The sequence below is a fragment of the Antrostomus carolinensis genome, unplaced genomic scaffold (assembly GCF_000700745.2).
Source record: "Antrostomus carolinensis isolate BGI_N321 unplaced genomic scaffold, ASM70074v2 scaffold5138, whole genome shotgun sequence".
In the NCBI taxonomy this organism is placed as follows: Eukaryota; Metazoa; Chordata; class Aves; order Caprimulgiformes; family Caprimulgidae; genus Antrostomus; species Antrostomus carolinensis.
In genome coordinates this window covers 3492-17739 of record NW_010330750.1, presented here as the reverse complement: position 1 = coordinate 17739, position 14248 = coordinate 3492, and the positions used below count along the sequence as shown (strand labels likewise).

Here is a 14248-nt window from a genome sequence, read left to right as displayed (position 1 = left end):
TATGAGTCGCTCAAGTCGCGGGTCCAGACCTATTTTGAGGAAGCTCGAGCGGACTGGTTGGATAAAATACGGCCGCAGAAGAGGGGGGACTTCCGAAAGCAGGTACACGGGGCCAGGCCCGGCCTGTTCGCGCACGGGTGGGTCCCTGCGGGAGCGTGGAACATGACCCTGTCTTTCCTCTGGTGCACCTTGTGTACAACAGATACTCGCCCTGTTTATCCCGATTTTTGACTTGGAGAAATAATAAGTTATAAGCAAATAACAGTAGATACATTTCCTTACAAGAAAACATGATAGAGAGCCTTCTATAAAACAGTAACTCACAGTATCACTCAATATCACTGCAAAAGCTACACTGGAGAAAAATACCATCTTCACCCTGAAGTGCGGGGAAGAGAGGGCAGTAGTAGTAGTTTATATAGCTAAACTAAGTACCTTTTACTATAAAAAAATTTCTAAGTGTTCTCAGCAGTGAACATGAACTCTGAAAGAGGACAGAGGTAGCTTAAATTCTGAAGCCGAAGCATAAATTTTTTTAATGCTTTGGCTTCTGAAATACATTCATATTTTCAACCTGTATTTCACAAATATGGGGGCTTAGAAGGCTTTTTTCTTTGAGAGCTGACATTTTCCTGCAAATACTTTGGCATTTGGGCAGTAAAAACGATATAAGTAGTGCAAGACTTGTTATAAATTTAGTTGACATCCCGAAATTGTCAGTCATTAAGTTTTCAATTAAGCATATTTAAAACTGAACTAAACACGTGTATGCATTGTGTTTGTTTCAAGGTCACTACTGTGGCTTGTGATAGACCAGGCTTGATTACTCTTTCAGGTCTGCTCATCCAAGGGAAGCAGGGTTGAGTGTCGAGCTGAAGAAGCACAGGGTCCTGGGCAGGACACAGAGGAGCTGTGTTTTTAATGTATATTATGTGCACTGTGGTACTTCTTTCAAAGTGGACATGTGTTGTAGGTGGGCAGCTAAGCACCACACAGCTGCTTGCTCACTTCCTTCACAAACCCCCAGTGGGATGGTGAAAGAGGAAAGGAAGAGTAGAAGCAAGAAAACTTGAGGGTAAAGAAAAAAACGACTAAAAAATTGTTTAAAAAGTGAAGGATAAGTGGAAGAAGAGAGAAGAAAACAAGTGATGCAAAGGCAGTCACTCACCATCTCCTGTGGGCAGACTAATGCCCTGACAGTTCATGAGCAAAAGATGGTTAAACCTCCTAAAGTCTCCTATTTTCCCTCTTACTGCTGAGCATGACATTATATGGTAGGGAATATCTCTTTGGTTAGTTCAGGTCATCTGCTTGGTTGTGTCCCCTTTTCAGCTTATTGTGCACCCCCATTCTAGTCCCTGCAGGGGCAGAATGAGAAGTGGAAAAGGTCTTGATGCTGTGCAAACACTGTTCAGCAAAAGCTAGAGCATTAGTGTGTTATCAGTAATCTATTGGCCAAAAAAAAAAAAAAATCTAAAACACAGCACCATGTATGAGCTGCTGTAAAGAAAATTTAACTCTATCCTAGCCAGACCCAGTACAGCATGCTTTATTGCTTGGTGTATATGAACTGTAGGTGAAACTATGATTGCCACTTAATATTTTAAATAATTTGTGTTTATACTTTTGTTTTCCTTCAAAACCTGAAGGGGAAGATCTGGTGATTAACTATCCAAAGAATTAAAACAAAACTGCCCTGTTGTTAATAGGCTTAAACTCCCAATGCCCATCTTCAGCTGGTAAGTTTTATTTCTAAAAGTTCAGGATCCCCCAATAGCTTCTGAGGGCATCTACTTCTTGTATTTTAGAAAAATCATATTTGTTTGGTGTTCTTATACTGGAGAACTTTGTAGGAAATACCAGTATCTGTATCCTGTGCCAGAGAATTAAACAAAAAAATGCAATGAAGTTGTTACTTTGATATCAAATAGTGAATTATTTGTTTCGTACAGCATTATTTCCCCCACCTGCAACCTACAGACAATTTTTATGACGTTATCCCCATCAATCTGGTTGGAAGGTTGTTGAGCTATCAATAAAGTATTTGTCCAGAATTATTCTGAACGCTGAGGAAGGGAAAGGAGGGTGGAATTTGTTTGTGGGCTGACTGCGCTCAAAATAAACTTTTTCAGGGGTTTTAAACTTGGAGGAGGGCTGGGTGAGCTGGACGCAAGGGGGAATGGATTCCACATCTTGTGAGCCACCTCTGCAAAAGGGACCCTGGCACAAAAGTGGAATCTCTCAAAGGTGGGTGGTGTGATGTTAGACAGCATTAGGGTGAGGCTTAGTTGGGGCAGGGTTTGTGCTAACTTTGGCTAATCTGCTAAAGTAAGCATTATGGGCTGGATTGTTGTTTAGTACAAGCAGAGGTAAACCGGTGGAGTTGTCTAAAAGGATATAATTGCATTCTTTTGGAAGAAAGTCTTCATCTGTGTTGGGATATTTTATGAAAAGGAGGCTAGATAACTATTTTTGAGTAAGGAAATGCCAACTTTAAAAGCTAAACCAATCAGAAATAAAAAAGTTGGGAACTTACTTACTTAACAGATTTCAGACAAATGCTTTCCATTCTTAAAAAGGTAGAACCTTGTGTGACTATTTTTGAAATTGCAAATACTCTGCAGTGGCACTGATGTACAGCAATTCCATTTCAGGTTAACAGCTGGTGGAATAACCTGACTGAGGGTCAGCGGACTGTGACAGGTTTGTGTTAGCTTGAAAGTATTAGACATTCACAGGAAGAGAAATATGGCAAACAGGTACAGTATGTTAAAACAGGTGGCTTTTGTACCACGTTTAGGTAGTTAGCCACAAAATATTTGTAAACTTACACCTGCACATCCACTAGTTCTGCTACGCTTCCTTCTCACAAACTGTTTTTTGTATGCATTAAAAAAATGCCTATGCATCTGTGTGAGAGAGTGTGGAGGATTAGCTAGAATCTTCCCCCGGCAACATTTTTCTCAGAAACTGTGAAAAACAGCAAATGCTTTTAGAAGGAATATGAGTATATATTCCACTTCTTCTAAACAAGAAGCAACTATCTTGTCAGCTTTCCTTTGGTTATGATGTAGTTTTGATTGGTTAGCCTAACATCACTTGAAACCCGCAAGATAAATGTCCTCTGTGGAGAGAAATTGATGAGAACTTGATTAAAATCAAAATAAAGTTGCTAAGCCATATCTGTTCTTATATATTCTTCACGCTAACAAGTCCTCTCAAGAAGTTTTGTACAGTGTTTTGAATTGGTCTTCAACATGCAAACCAAGTCACAATACAGATACAAATACTGCATTGCAGCGGGGCGGGGGATGAAGATTCATGTTCTGTAGTCCCTAGAGCATCCCTCAACATTAAGGTAATCTAACCAGAAATATAAATTCTAGCTGGTAGACCCGAGCCCTTCAGATATTTACCCTGATTGCCATAACAGGGTTGGGCTTACGTACTGAAATTGCTGAGAGTTCTGTAACATCTTGGTGTAGCATGTAGGGAAAATATTTCCTTTAATAAAAGAGAGCATGGTGGAACAGGATAGGTTGCCAGAAGAAGAGATCTATTTAAATTTTGGTTCTGGAATTTATGTGTCATAGTTTTTCACAGTTCTTATATTTTGTAGCAAACTTCAAATAGAGAATTTTGTGACTTCTACCATTATCTAAAGTTTCCCCTTTAGTGTTCTAGCTATTATAAAACATTTTAAATACCTGAATGCTGGCATAGAAATAGAGAAGGTGCTTTAAACAAGAAACAATAACGTTGCATCATTACGTTTCTAATTATTTACGTTCTTATTTAAACTGAAATAAGATTACAATAAACATCTGTGAAGTAAAAAAGTTGTGTGTTTCCTGTTTCCCAAAGGTAACTATGCTTTCGCGATGCCAATTCAACTTTCTGTGCTCGATCTCTGAACAGTATCTTTATAATTACCTCAAAACCAAGCCTCCCCAGAAAATGGAGGGGACGGGTACTGCGTGTCTGTATGCTTCCCTAACCTCTGTGTGCAGTCAGATGCAACTGTGCAGCAGACTGGTGGTGTTTGAGAATAAGTAGCTAGAGAAGCAAGAAATGAGACCTCTTAAGCTGACTTTTGTTTCATTGGTTCTGCAGTGGAACAGAAGTTTGAAACCATAGCTTGAATGTCTTAAGTTCAGATTTTCTGGATCATTGCATGCATTCATTTGTTACGTCGTATATTAGAACAGTTGCAATTTAATGTCACATTTTTCTTTGCTTTTTTCTAAACTCTTTACAAAGTAAGAAGCAGATACTGCATTTAATGAAATAGTGATGAAAAAGCATGATTCTTCCAAGCTTAGTTTTGAATGCTTGTTTACAGTAAGCATTATGGTGTGTTACATTCATAATTTGCTTTTATACTGTTTTTACCTCTTAATAGGTATTATAGCTGCAAATGTCTTTGTATTCTGTTTATGGAGGCTGCCTGGTATGCGACGGATCATGTTTACATATTTCACCTCAGATCCATCCTCCAGTAAGTGAACAGTAATTTGTGGGACTTCTCTACGTTGGGATGTAACAGAACCTCTGATCTTACTGCAGAAGCTTCGGATGGCACGTAGCTTACTTGCAGCTCCATCACCCACAAGCAGTCTGGCATGCCCACATACATAATTTTGTCTAGACAGAAAACACTTCTAGGGGAAAAAAAGTTAGAAGTAATGGATTAAGAAAAAACCCTCAATGATGCTTTTCTAAATGTTGTCATGTCAAAACTGTTGCCTGCTTTCTGGCCTTTTAGTACATTCAGTGGGATGCAGCTCATGCCTTTGTAAAGGTGAAGAGGCACTTCTCTAAGTGGTATCACTGCTTTCCTGTAAAGAATGCAAATCAGGCTAGTCTTCGGGAAGGAGGAAGATAAATTGTGCTATGTAATGCCATTCAAAAACTAGTCTCAAACGTGGTGGTTTTTTTCCTTCCTTTTGTGTTCTGTGGGATGCAGATAGAGCAGTCATCAGCCTCATGCATGTGTGCCTTCATCAATAGACAAGCATTAGTCTGTGTGTTATGTACAGAGCCCTTGTTTCAAAGCTGTGCTTTAGGTCACATTAGGGGAAAAAAAAAAAACCCATGCAAAAAAAACCCCTGCAAAAAACCTTGGTTTTCACTGTGTGTGAAATGTTTTGAAGAGGTTAACTTAGGAAAGCAAGTTACCAGTATTTAATGGCAGAACAGTTAGTTTTCATTTCTACAGTAGACTAAAACATTAAAAGGATGAGACAAGCATATGTTAGGAGAGTACTTTCTGCTATCCTCTCCTGCTGAAAAAGTGGAAATTCAACCAATTCCCCCCACACACTCCAAAGCTAAAGATAACTGTTACCCAGATCTTAGCCTCAGTCACCCCAAACACTCCTGCTTTAAATACTGTTGACCTTTAAACCTGCTAATTGGCTTTTTTATATTTTCAAGGCTGCTGTTTCAGTGAGAAGAGCTAGTAGGTTTTTGAAAAGAAAACAAGTTTTTCTTTGTAAGTCCATCTCTGTAGCAAAATAATTTTATGTAGATGCTCATATAATATATTAAAAATCTCTCACTGTATACCTATATAAATAAAGTCTCTTTTTTCCTTTCCAAAGCATAGGAGACTTGTCACAAGATAAATGTGAAACATTCCCCAATAGGTAATTAAGACTTTCTAAAGTAGCTGTTTGTACAGCTTGCATATCTCTGGGGTGTATGCTCTACCTTTCAAAAGGTATTGCATGGAATTTGAAATTTGTTACATTTCTGGGTTTATTACATAGCTTGTATTTGAGAATCCTAAGCATAGTTAGCCTATAGTATGTCTTGATAAATTTTTAGTCTTCATGACATGTAAGTTGAAGCAAATTAAAACTGATTTTTTTTTTGCCATTGTTTTTCTCTTTCCTAGGAGCCCTGTGTTCTCCCATGCTGCTCTCTACATTTAGTCACTTCTCTCTATTCCACATGGCAGCAAATATGTATGTTTTATGGAGTTTTTCCAGCAGCATTGTCTCTCTTCTGGGATGTGAGCAGTTCATTGCAGTATATCTTTCTGCTGGTAATGTTAAATATATATATATATATTTACAACACTTGAATAAATATAAATATATATATTCATGCAAGTAAAGCATGCACATGGTTAATAGCTGTATGATGACAGATGGCCATCCTTTAATCCCACACATTGCTCTATACTAACTGCAGTACTCATTTGATGTCATACAGAATTTTGGTGGGGTTAGGATATATATCATGACAGCACAAGTACCTGCTTTTAAGTTGTACTTAGCTACCAGAACAAAATAGCTCTTAATACAGCCTCATGGGAGTTTCATGGGAAAATTAATTCAAGTTAAAACAAACACCAGCTCCCCCTAAAAAGCACCAAACAGAAAAATAAACCGTAACACCTACACTAGCTTCTTTAGGAAGATGCACAGATAACATTGTTGTACTTTCTGATCCTTGTCTGCACTGCTGTCATTGTTTCTAATAAAATATTTTTTCCTTTCTAGGGGTTATCTCTACTTTTGTCAGTTATGTTGCTAAAATGGCCACTGGAAGGTTTGAACCATCCCTTGGAGCTGTAAGTATCTCAGAATATGAGAGACCTAATAATGATCTCTGAAGCCATTTTCAAAGCCTGTTGTATTCTTTGACCTGCTTAAAAGCCAGGAATATATTGGGATAGTGGAAACCAGGAAAGTTTACCAAAACCAAGTAACCATGCAGTGATTCCTGTGTAAGAACTTCCCTATTCTTCAAGTATGTTAACTCGTGTTGCAGCAGCCCAGAACTAATGCCACTTAATGCTAATGGCTTGTAGATGAGTACTTAACAGCAGGACCTCTTGTCACTGAGCAGATAGTTCACTAACTTACTTCATAAATGTTATTGAATAATTGTGTATCACAGTCTTCTCTAATTGAAAATAGAATACTTCAGAAAGAGATAATGTGATCAAACAAAATCAGCTTGTGATACTAGTGGAAGTTGTAGGGCATGCTGTGCAGAAAGTGCAGCACTTTGGCCAGAAGTCTCGCAGCATGAAAGATATGAGGCAGGCTGAGGAGGTGTTGTGGTTGTCCATTCTTTAAAAGTCTTTTTAGTAGTAGAGTGTTTTAAAACACTTCACTTGCTTTAGGTTTGAGGCTATAACTTAGCCATTTGCCAAGATTTAAAGACTTATTTACTAAATATTTTTTATAAAAGCCAAAGTCAGATTCTTATTTCTCAATTGGAATGAAAAAAATATGTTGAGCAGTTCCTAAGCTAGAATTTTTGGTAGTGCTGTCTATGTATTGTCAGCAAACTATATCTGAAGCAAGCTACTTTCCATTAGTTTTGTTGATCTGAACTTACTGAAATTGCTACATGTTGCATTAGTTTCCTGTATTCACAGTGTTTCTATCAAGATATTTCACAGATACAAAAGCCCATAGTCAATTTGGTACAGATCAGGGAATTACTTGTTTCATTGACAAAAGATTTTTTGTCCCTGCCCATCTGTTATTTTCCTTGGTCTTGTACAAGCTTCAGAATTATTCCCTTCATCTGAGATATCTCTGTTCATTTAATATATGTTAGGTTTTTAGGATTTAAGGGGGGAGGGAGGGGAGTGGTGGAAAGCATATTAACATAAATTGCTATCTTAAAAATCAGGGCGGAATATTAATTATATAAGAGCATCTGAGGGGTATTTTTTCCAATACTTATAATTTTAGATATTGAAATTTAATAATGGTGTCTTATTTTATTTTTATTCCAAACTTTGCTGTGGTACTTTGAGGTTTAGCACGGGGTTGCATTTGAAAATAAAAGCCGAAAGGAAAACAGGGTTCACATGCAGAAAAATGAAATTTTTCCTTATGTAACGACTCAGTTTACTTTAATGTGTTTTAATGTATTTACAGTCAGGAGCTATAATGACTGTCCTTGCAGCCGTATGTACAAAGATGCCAGAAGCAAAATTAGCCATCATATTTCTTCCAGTGTTCACATTTACAGCAGGAAATGTAAGTGCCTTTGAGCTTCAAAGAAATCCTACTCTTAAAACATTTTCCCCATACTTCTCCAGTATCTGAGCATGTATCCTCTTTGTTTGTGTTTCTAAGCTGTTACATGTATATAAAAGACAATACAGGTCATGGAAGTCCTGAAGGCTGGTTCTGAATTGCTGCAGCCTAGCATGGTCATTACACCAGCATGTAGTAGAGTTAGAATTATCTTAAATTCCATCCTCCATGGATCTGTTTCAGGTATCTTACTGAGAGGTGAAAGAATTTGGGAGGCATATTAATTTACCTGTCTGAGGAAACGTGCATACATACACTGTTCTTACTGATGGACGATATTTTTTATAGCAGCACTTGTTACAGGCTAATCTAATACTGATACACGCTTTTTGAAGAAAAACTTAGCAAGATGGGAAAAATAGAATTTCACTTCTCAAAGGAAACAACATTCCAGCCCTGGAGGAATACCTGCTTCCTCATTTGGATACTTTTAGAACACTGTTGGAATTAGAAATAAATTACTGAGGCTGTTCTTCATGTGTAGTCCCAGGACTCTTTTTTTGTTTCATTAAGTTCTTTTAAGCAGATCCATTACCCCATTTAAGAAAAGCTTCTTGTGTATATCTTGCCTTACTTTAGTAAGTTAATAATCTTTGGTCCACTACTTAAAGTTGTTTTACTGTTTTACTTAAAGCAGTTAAGTTTTGTCATTTCAAGATCATGAGGTTTAATATTTTTTGTAAGTGAAGCTTACAGATTTGGACAAGTGTTTTTAGATGTAGCCTTCATGTTTTTCTTGCACTTCTGCTTGAGTGGACCTGTTTTTTTGCATACTACCCTTTGACTGCATCTTTCCTAAAAAAAGATTGCCAGCATAGAAGTATATTGGCAGAGCCACGGAGAGTATTGCCATGAGGAAGTACTCATTTCAACAGTAAAATGAGAGCAATATTGGCTATTGCAGTATAAATGTTGAAATAACTTTAGCACTAAGTAATTTTAGCCCTGCTATGTAATTGTATTTCTAAACTTTATGTACTCCTTTAGCCTATCTTACATATACTGTAATTGGCTTTTAAAATAAACAAGCCAATGTAGCAATATAGCTGCTATTCTAAGAAGCTTAAGGAGATAAATCCTACTTAAAGTAACATTTCATCCTAACATTTAATCTGTTGGTCTTTATGTAATAAGGCATTTAGTAGAATTTTGGATAGTTACAGTTATGGTGGTTGGTGTCTCCTGAGGATGGTGTACTGTTGCTCATGCTGTTTCTGGCCATGGAGTCATTCGCTATCATGCTGCTTTTCTACCTTCCAACAGACGTGTCATTTAGGAGAGTGTGAGGTTTCTATCAGATAAGATGACAGGGATGGTGCTCCACATATTCCATCCACTGGAGGGTTGTATTTGGGAGGACAGGTGCACATACATCTAAGCTATGTCAGAATTAGTGAATGAGAACATTGCAATTATGGATTTTGTGGTGCCTTTTATAGCATGTACTCTTTTGAGTAACTTCCTTTTTTCTTTCCTGACCTGGGTTCAGAATGTGCATGTAGCTTTAGAAATGAAGATTGGAAGAGACAGGGTATTTGAAAAGGACACATTCCTACCCTGCACTATTCTGGAGCTGCTCCTGTCTGTATTTTGACAGCACAGTACAGCTAAGGACCGAGTCTGTTGCTTTAATTTTTTTTTTTTTTTTTTTTTTTTACAGTGCTTGCTTTGATATAAAACTTTGGGGATTTTTTTGATCCAAAATTTTTGCTCTGTGCCAGGATATGAAACTCTGTTGTTACCGGCCATTACATGCTGACATGCTGTGACTGATCCTGTCCATTCCATGTTCTATTGCTTTCCAGGCTTTAAAAGCCATAATTGCATTTGACACTGCAGGGCTTGCTCTAGGCTGGAGACTTTTTGACCATGCTGCACATCTTGGGGGAGCTCTCTTTGGAATGTAAGTATGTATTTACTAACTTCTGTTTGTTTCATATTTAAATTCATCCTGTATTTTTTCCTCTTACCTCTGAAGTCTAGGGGTTTTTCAGAAAGTTGTCTTAAGTAGCATTGAAGACAACTCACTGTTACCCTTGTAGTGATACAAAATTGTGTGGAAAATACTGTTAACAGATGCTTAGAACTGAAAGAAAGATTAACTGCCTTAGAATGATAGATTAGATGTCAGATTGTCCTGTCCCCATAACCTGGGCCGGCTGTCTCTGTCCTGCTCTCCCCAGTGCATTGAAGAAAGTCACAAGGCAGAAAAAATTATCACAAAATACCGCATGGACAAATTAAAATAACTTTAGAATTAAAGGCTAAGAAAATTTCTTTGTCTCAGTGTTTTTCCTCTAATTGCCAATTTAGAGAGAGATACATAGTTAGTATATGCTCAGGACAAATTCTTTTGAGCAGCCTCTGCTGCTGTTTCTCAGGGTTGCTGTGTTGTCTTTGTGTGGAGCCTTCCTAATTGGGAAGAACTACTAGAAAACACTTTGTAAGAAGTGTTTCTGCACTGTTCTGAGTTTGAACTACATTACCTAATGAGTTTTTCCCCTCTACCCGATTGCAGTGTTGTCTTAACTTGCACACTTATTGCCAAGAGCATTTTTAAACATTTTATGTAGGCATTTTAAAAGCCTACCTGAGATTTAACTAGGCTAGACAAAGAACAGGTGAAGAACACTTATTTTGGTCTGCAAACTGATTTTCCTTTATTTGCTATTTCTTGGCTTTGGTGTCAGTAAGTTCTGTGTTGCATAGTCTCCTTTTCTTCCCTTCTCTGTCATTACAAATGGATTTGATGTGGTCTTGCTGATTCGTAACTACTTTCCACCTTGATGTATCTGTCTCAGCTTGTTCATTATAATGCAGATTCACTTATTATTGAAGTAGGATAGCTATTGCAGTAAAAATGGTCTTGAGTTGACAAGTGTCTTGCCTTCCTCACCTACATATATTCTACCTATATCTTCCACTCTGTCATCATTTCAGTCACTTCATCCTAAAACAGGGCCTCTATTTAGTACATATGTTGAACAAACAAAGTGTTTTCTATACATTGCCTCACAGACAGTTGTCCCTTCAGAAAGCATCTTTATGCTTTCAAAGAATGGCCGGTTTACCTGGCTGATGGCTCATATAAAAGTGCTTTTGTTATTCAGGACTCAGGTGTGAAGTTAGGTTTGTAGGAGAACCTTCAGCCTATTTCCATGTAGTTGCTTTTCCTCCGCCTCTCCTCTGCACCATAACCTCCCTTGCTTAATCACTTACGTTGATATTCATATATGAGCATGTATAGTTCTCTATGAATATAAATTAAGCTAGAACACTTTGATAGATTAAATCTTCATTTAGATGTTTATAGATAGAAATTCACTTTGAATGGAATGTGGCTGCTCATTATGAGGCAGTTGTATTTACATATGAGAAAAATACTTTTACTTGGTGTTGTCAGTAAGAATTAGCACAAGCAACAGTACTGTTAGTCTCTTAAATGGAAATTGTTTTTTGCATCTTTTAGGTACAAATTGTGAGAGCATGAAATTAAAGACATGAAAACCATTCATTTTCAGGACTGAGACAAGCAAGAACACAAAGTTGTTAACTATTAGGAGTCAAGAGAACAAGTGGCTTACCTGCCACTGCCATTTTCCAAGAATATTGTTCTTTCTACCTCAGTTTATCTTGTCTTGTATACTAAGCATTTGAGTTACTTGATTTTAGTGATCAGCCTGTTCCTCAGATACAGAAAAAGGTTGCAGTTAATTTTAACTAGTGTTTTCTTTCTCAGGTGGTATGTGACTTATGGCCATGAGCTGATATGGAAGAACAGAGAACCACTGGTGAAAGCCTGGCATGAAATGAGGACAAAGAACACAGGAAAGGGAGGAGGTGGAAGATCTAACTGATTCTGATCCTAGATATTCCTTGGAAAGGGAGGAGGTGGAAGATCTAACTGATTCTGATCCTAGATATTCCTTGTGCCCAAGTGGTATATTACTTGAAGACATGGGATTGAATTGGTTTTGAAGGTTTTTTGCTACTCCACATTAAGTCCCTAAGGAGCTGAAGTTTCTGATGTAAACTACAGTTACAGAAGTCCATATGAATAGAAAATGAACTCTGACAAAGGTGGAACAATAAAGGTTTTTATCCTATTTGAGGTAACAGTCTGCATTACATTTTTTTAAAGGAGGAATAAAAAAACCCTTTCCTTTCCAATGAAGTGACAAAAAGCTCTGTCCAAAAACTTAAAAATGGGGTACAACTGGTTAGTACTTAGGAAGAGAAACGTTTTTAAAAGTGAGGAAGTTAATGTATCACACATCCCCCTAATGTCTGCCAAACAACACCAGGTGGTTTCCTAGAAGGCACACTTTAGACAGATTGGAGTCAGTGTAAGGCTAATGTGGTGTAGTTCAGTTGTCTTTATTGTTGAAGAGATTGGATGAGGTAAGCCAGTAGTCTCTTTTGATTTTAAACTAGAAATACATGAAGCAATACTGGATTGTTTGTCAAAGCTTACATAATGGTTAGTGGTCCAGCTTTATTTATCAGCTGTGGCTATTTCAACCTGTTTTTCATTTCTATCCGCTTCAAAGACACTCTTACATCTCGATAGAATTTATTACAATAGCATCTTTTTCATAATTAACATGCAGTGCAAGAATGACTTATACTGTGGGGTGGTTTTTTTTATATGTGGATCTTTCACTGCATTCGTTTTCTGGGGGGTTGTTTGTTTGTTTGTTTGGGTTTCTTTAAATTGTGCTGTATTGCTAGTTTCCTGAAAGGTTTTTCTAAGAATTTTAAAACATTAACATTTGGTTCAGAATGTGCTAGTTCTAGAAAGATAAGCAGCTTCAGCAAAAATAAATGAGGTGCCAGAAGTAACTACTAAAGTAAACCTGAGAGCAGTACAAGGACCCAAATTCCTGTTACATAAATAAAAACAAAATGGGATTTTGGGTATGCTGCTACTCTGTGCCTGTCCTGCAAGGATGACTACCAAACCCCATGCAAAGGGCTGAGAAGTCTGTCCAGATACAAGCTGGTGAGTTGAAACCATGAACTCTTCCCTGTAGGCTGAATTAGTCATTCCAGATGGACTGACTTGCCAAAGAACACATTGCATCTGTAAGAAGCAATTTGTGCCTTTCTACATTACAGCAGTGCCTTGCAGAAAATACATTTCCTGTGGGGATAAAGAATACAAAATGCTAAATGCCACTATTTGTAATAAATGATGGAGGACAAAACTGCTGTAAACTCCCTTAACTGCCACAAGCCAGCGCTCAAGTCTAATTTTTTTTTTCTCCTTTAGAAAATGAAACACTTGAGGATTTGTTCCTTTAAGTGCCTGTCAACTTAAACACTTAAAAAAATGAAAGTGTTAAGGTACCAAATATTCCTTTTCTCTGCACAAGAAGCTTGCTGGCTTTGTTTCTAGTCTGTCACATCTCCTTTCTGACTCCCTTCAGAAGACAGGACAAGCACACCAGTTTTTAGGGCCTGGGCCCAGCCTGCAGCAGAGGGCAGCCACACATGCAGCCAGGCTCCCTGCATAGGCAGGGCGATGCCAGCAGCACCAGAAGATGGCCTCTGAATGGGCTTGTCATAAGGGAGTATTTCATGCCAAAGAAGCTCAAGCTATAGCTCACAATGTACTGCATGTTGGTTTTACATGTATTTAACACTTACCTGTTATCTTCATCCTCTTACCTTTATTTTTTTCCCCTTCTCTTCCTTGTCCACTCAACAACTGTATTTGCTGAGGGTTTATTTGGAAATCCTGGCTGAAATCAGCAAGGAGGTAATATTGCAGGAAATGCAGTGTATAAGCCCTGAAGGACATCATATTTTACAGGTCTAGAAGAATAAGCCAAGGTTATGAGCCCTGCAGGGAGATCCAGATAAATGAGAGCTGGGCAATCACCAACTGTGTGAATTTTAATAAGGGCATGTGCTGGATTTTGCACCTGTGACACGGCCACCCTGGACACACGTACAGACTGGAGAAGGAGAGGCTGGAGAGCAGCCCTGTAGAGAGGGACCTGGGGGTCCTGGTCGATGGCAAGCTGGACATGAGCCAACAGTGTGTCCTGGCAGCCAGGAGGGCCAACTGTGTCCTGGGGGGCATCCAGCACTGCACTGCGAGCCACTCGAGGGAGGTGATCATCCTGCTCTGCTCTGGTGCAGCCTCACCTTGAGTACTGGGTGTAGTTTTGGGC

At 38.2% G+C, this 14248-nt stretch overlaps 1 protein-coding gene across 1 annotated transcript; it reads left to right on the top strand.

Annotated features, from left to right (window-relative positions):
• Nucleotides 1-6: 6 nt before the first annotated feature.
• On the top strand, nt 7-11937 carry PARL (presenilin associated rhomboid like). The gene is made up of 8 exons (XM_010172998.2): nt 7-102; nt 2655-2703; nt 4403-4498; nt 5900-6049; nt 6510-6580; nt 7908-8009; nt 9875-9972; nt 11809-11937. The coding sequence occupies exons 3-8, from the start codon at nt 4453-4455 to the stop codon at nt 11924-11926; spliced, it is 585 nt and encodes a 194-aa protein (XP_010171300.2). The 5' UTR covers nt 7-102; nt 2655-2703; nt 4403-4452; the 3' UTR covers nt 11927-11937.
• The last annotated feature ends 2311 nt before the right edge of the window (nt 11938-14248 follow it).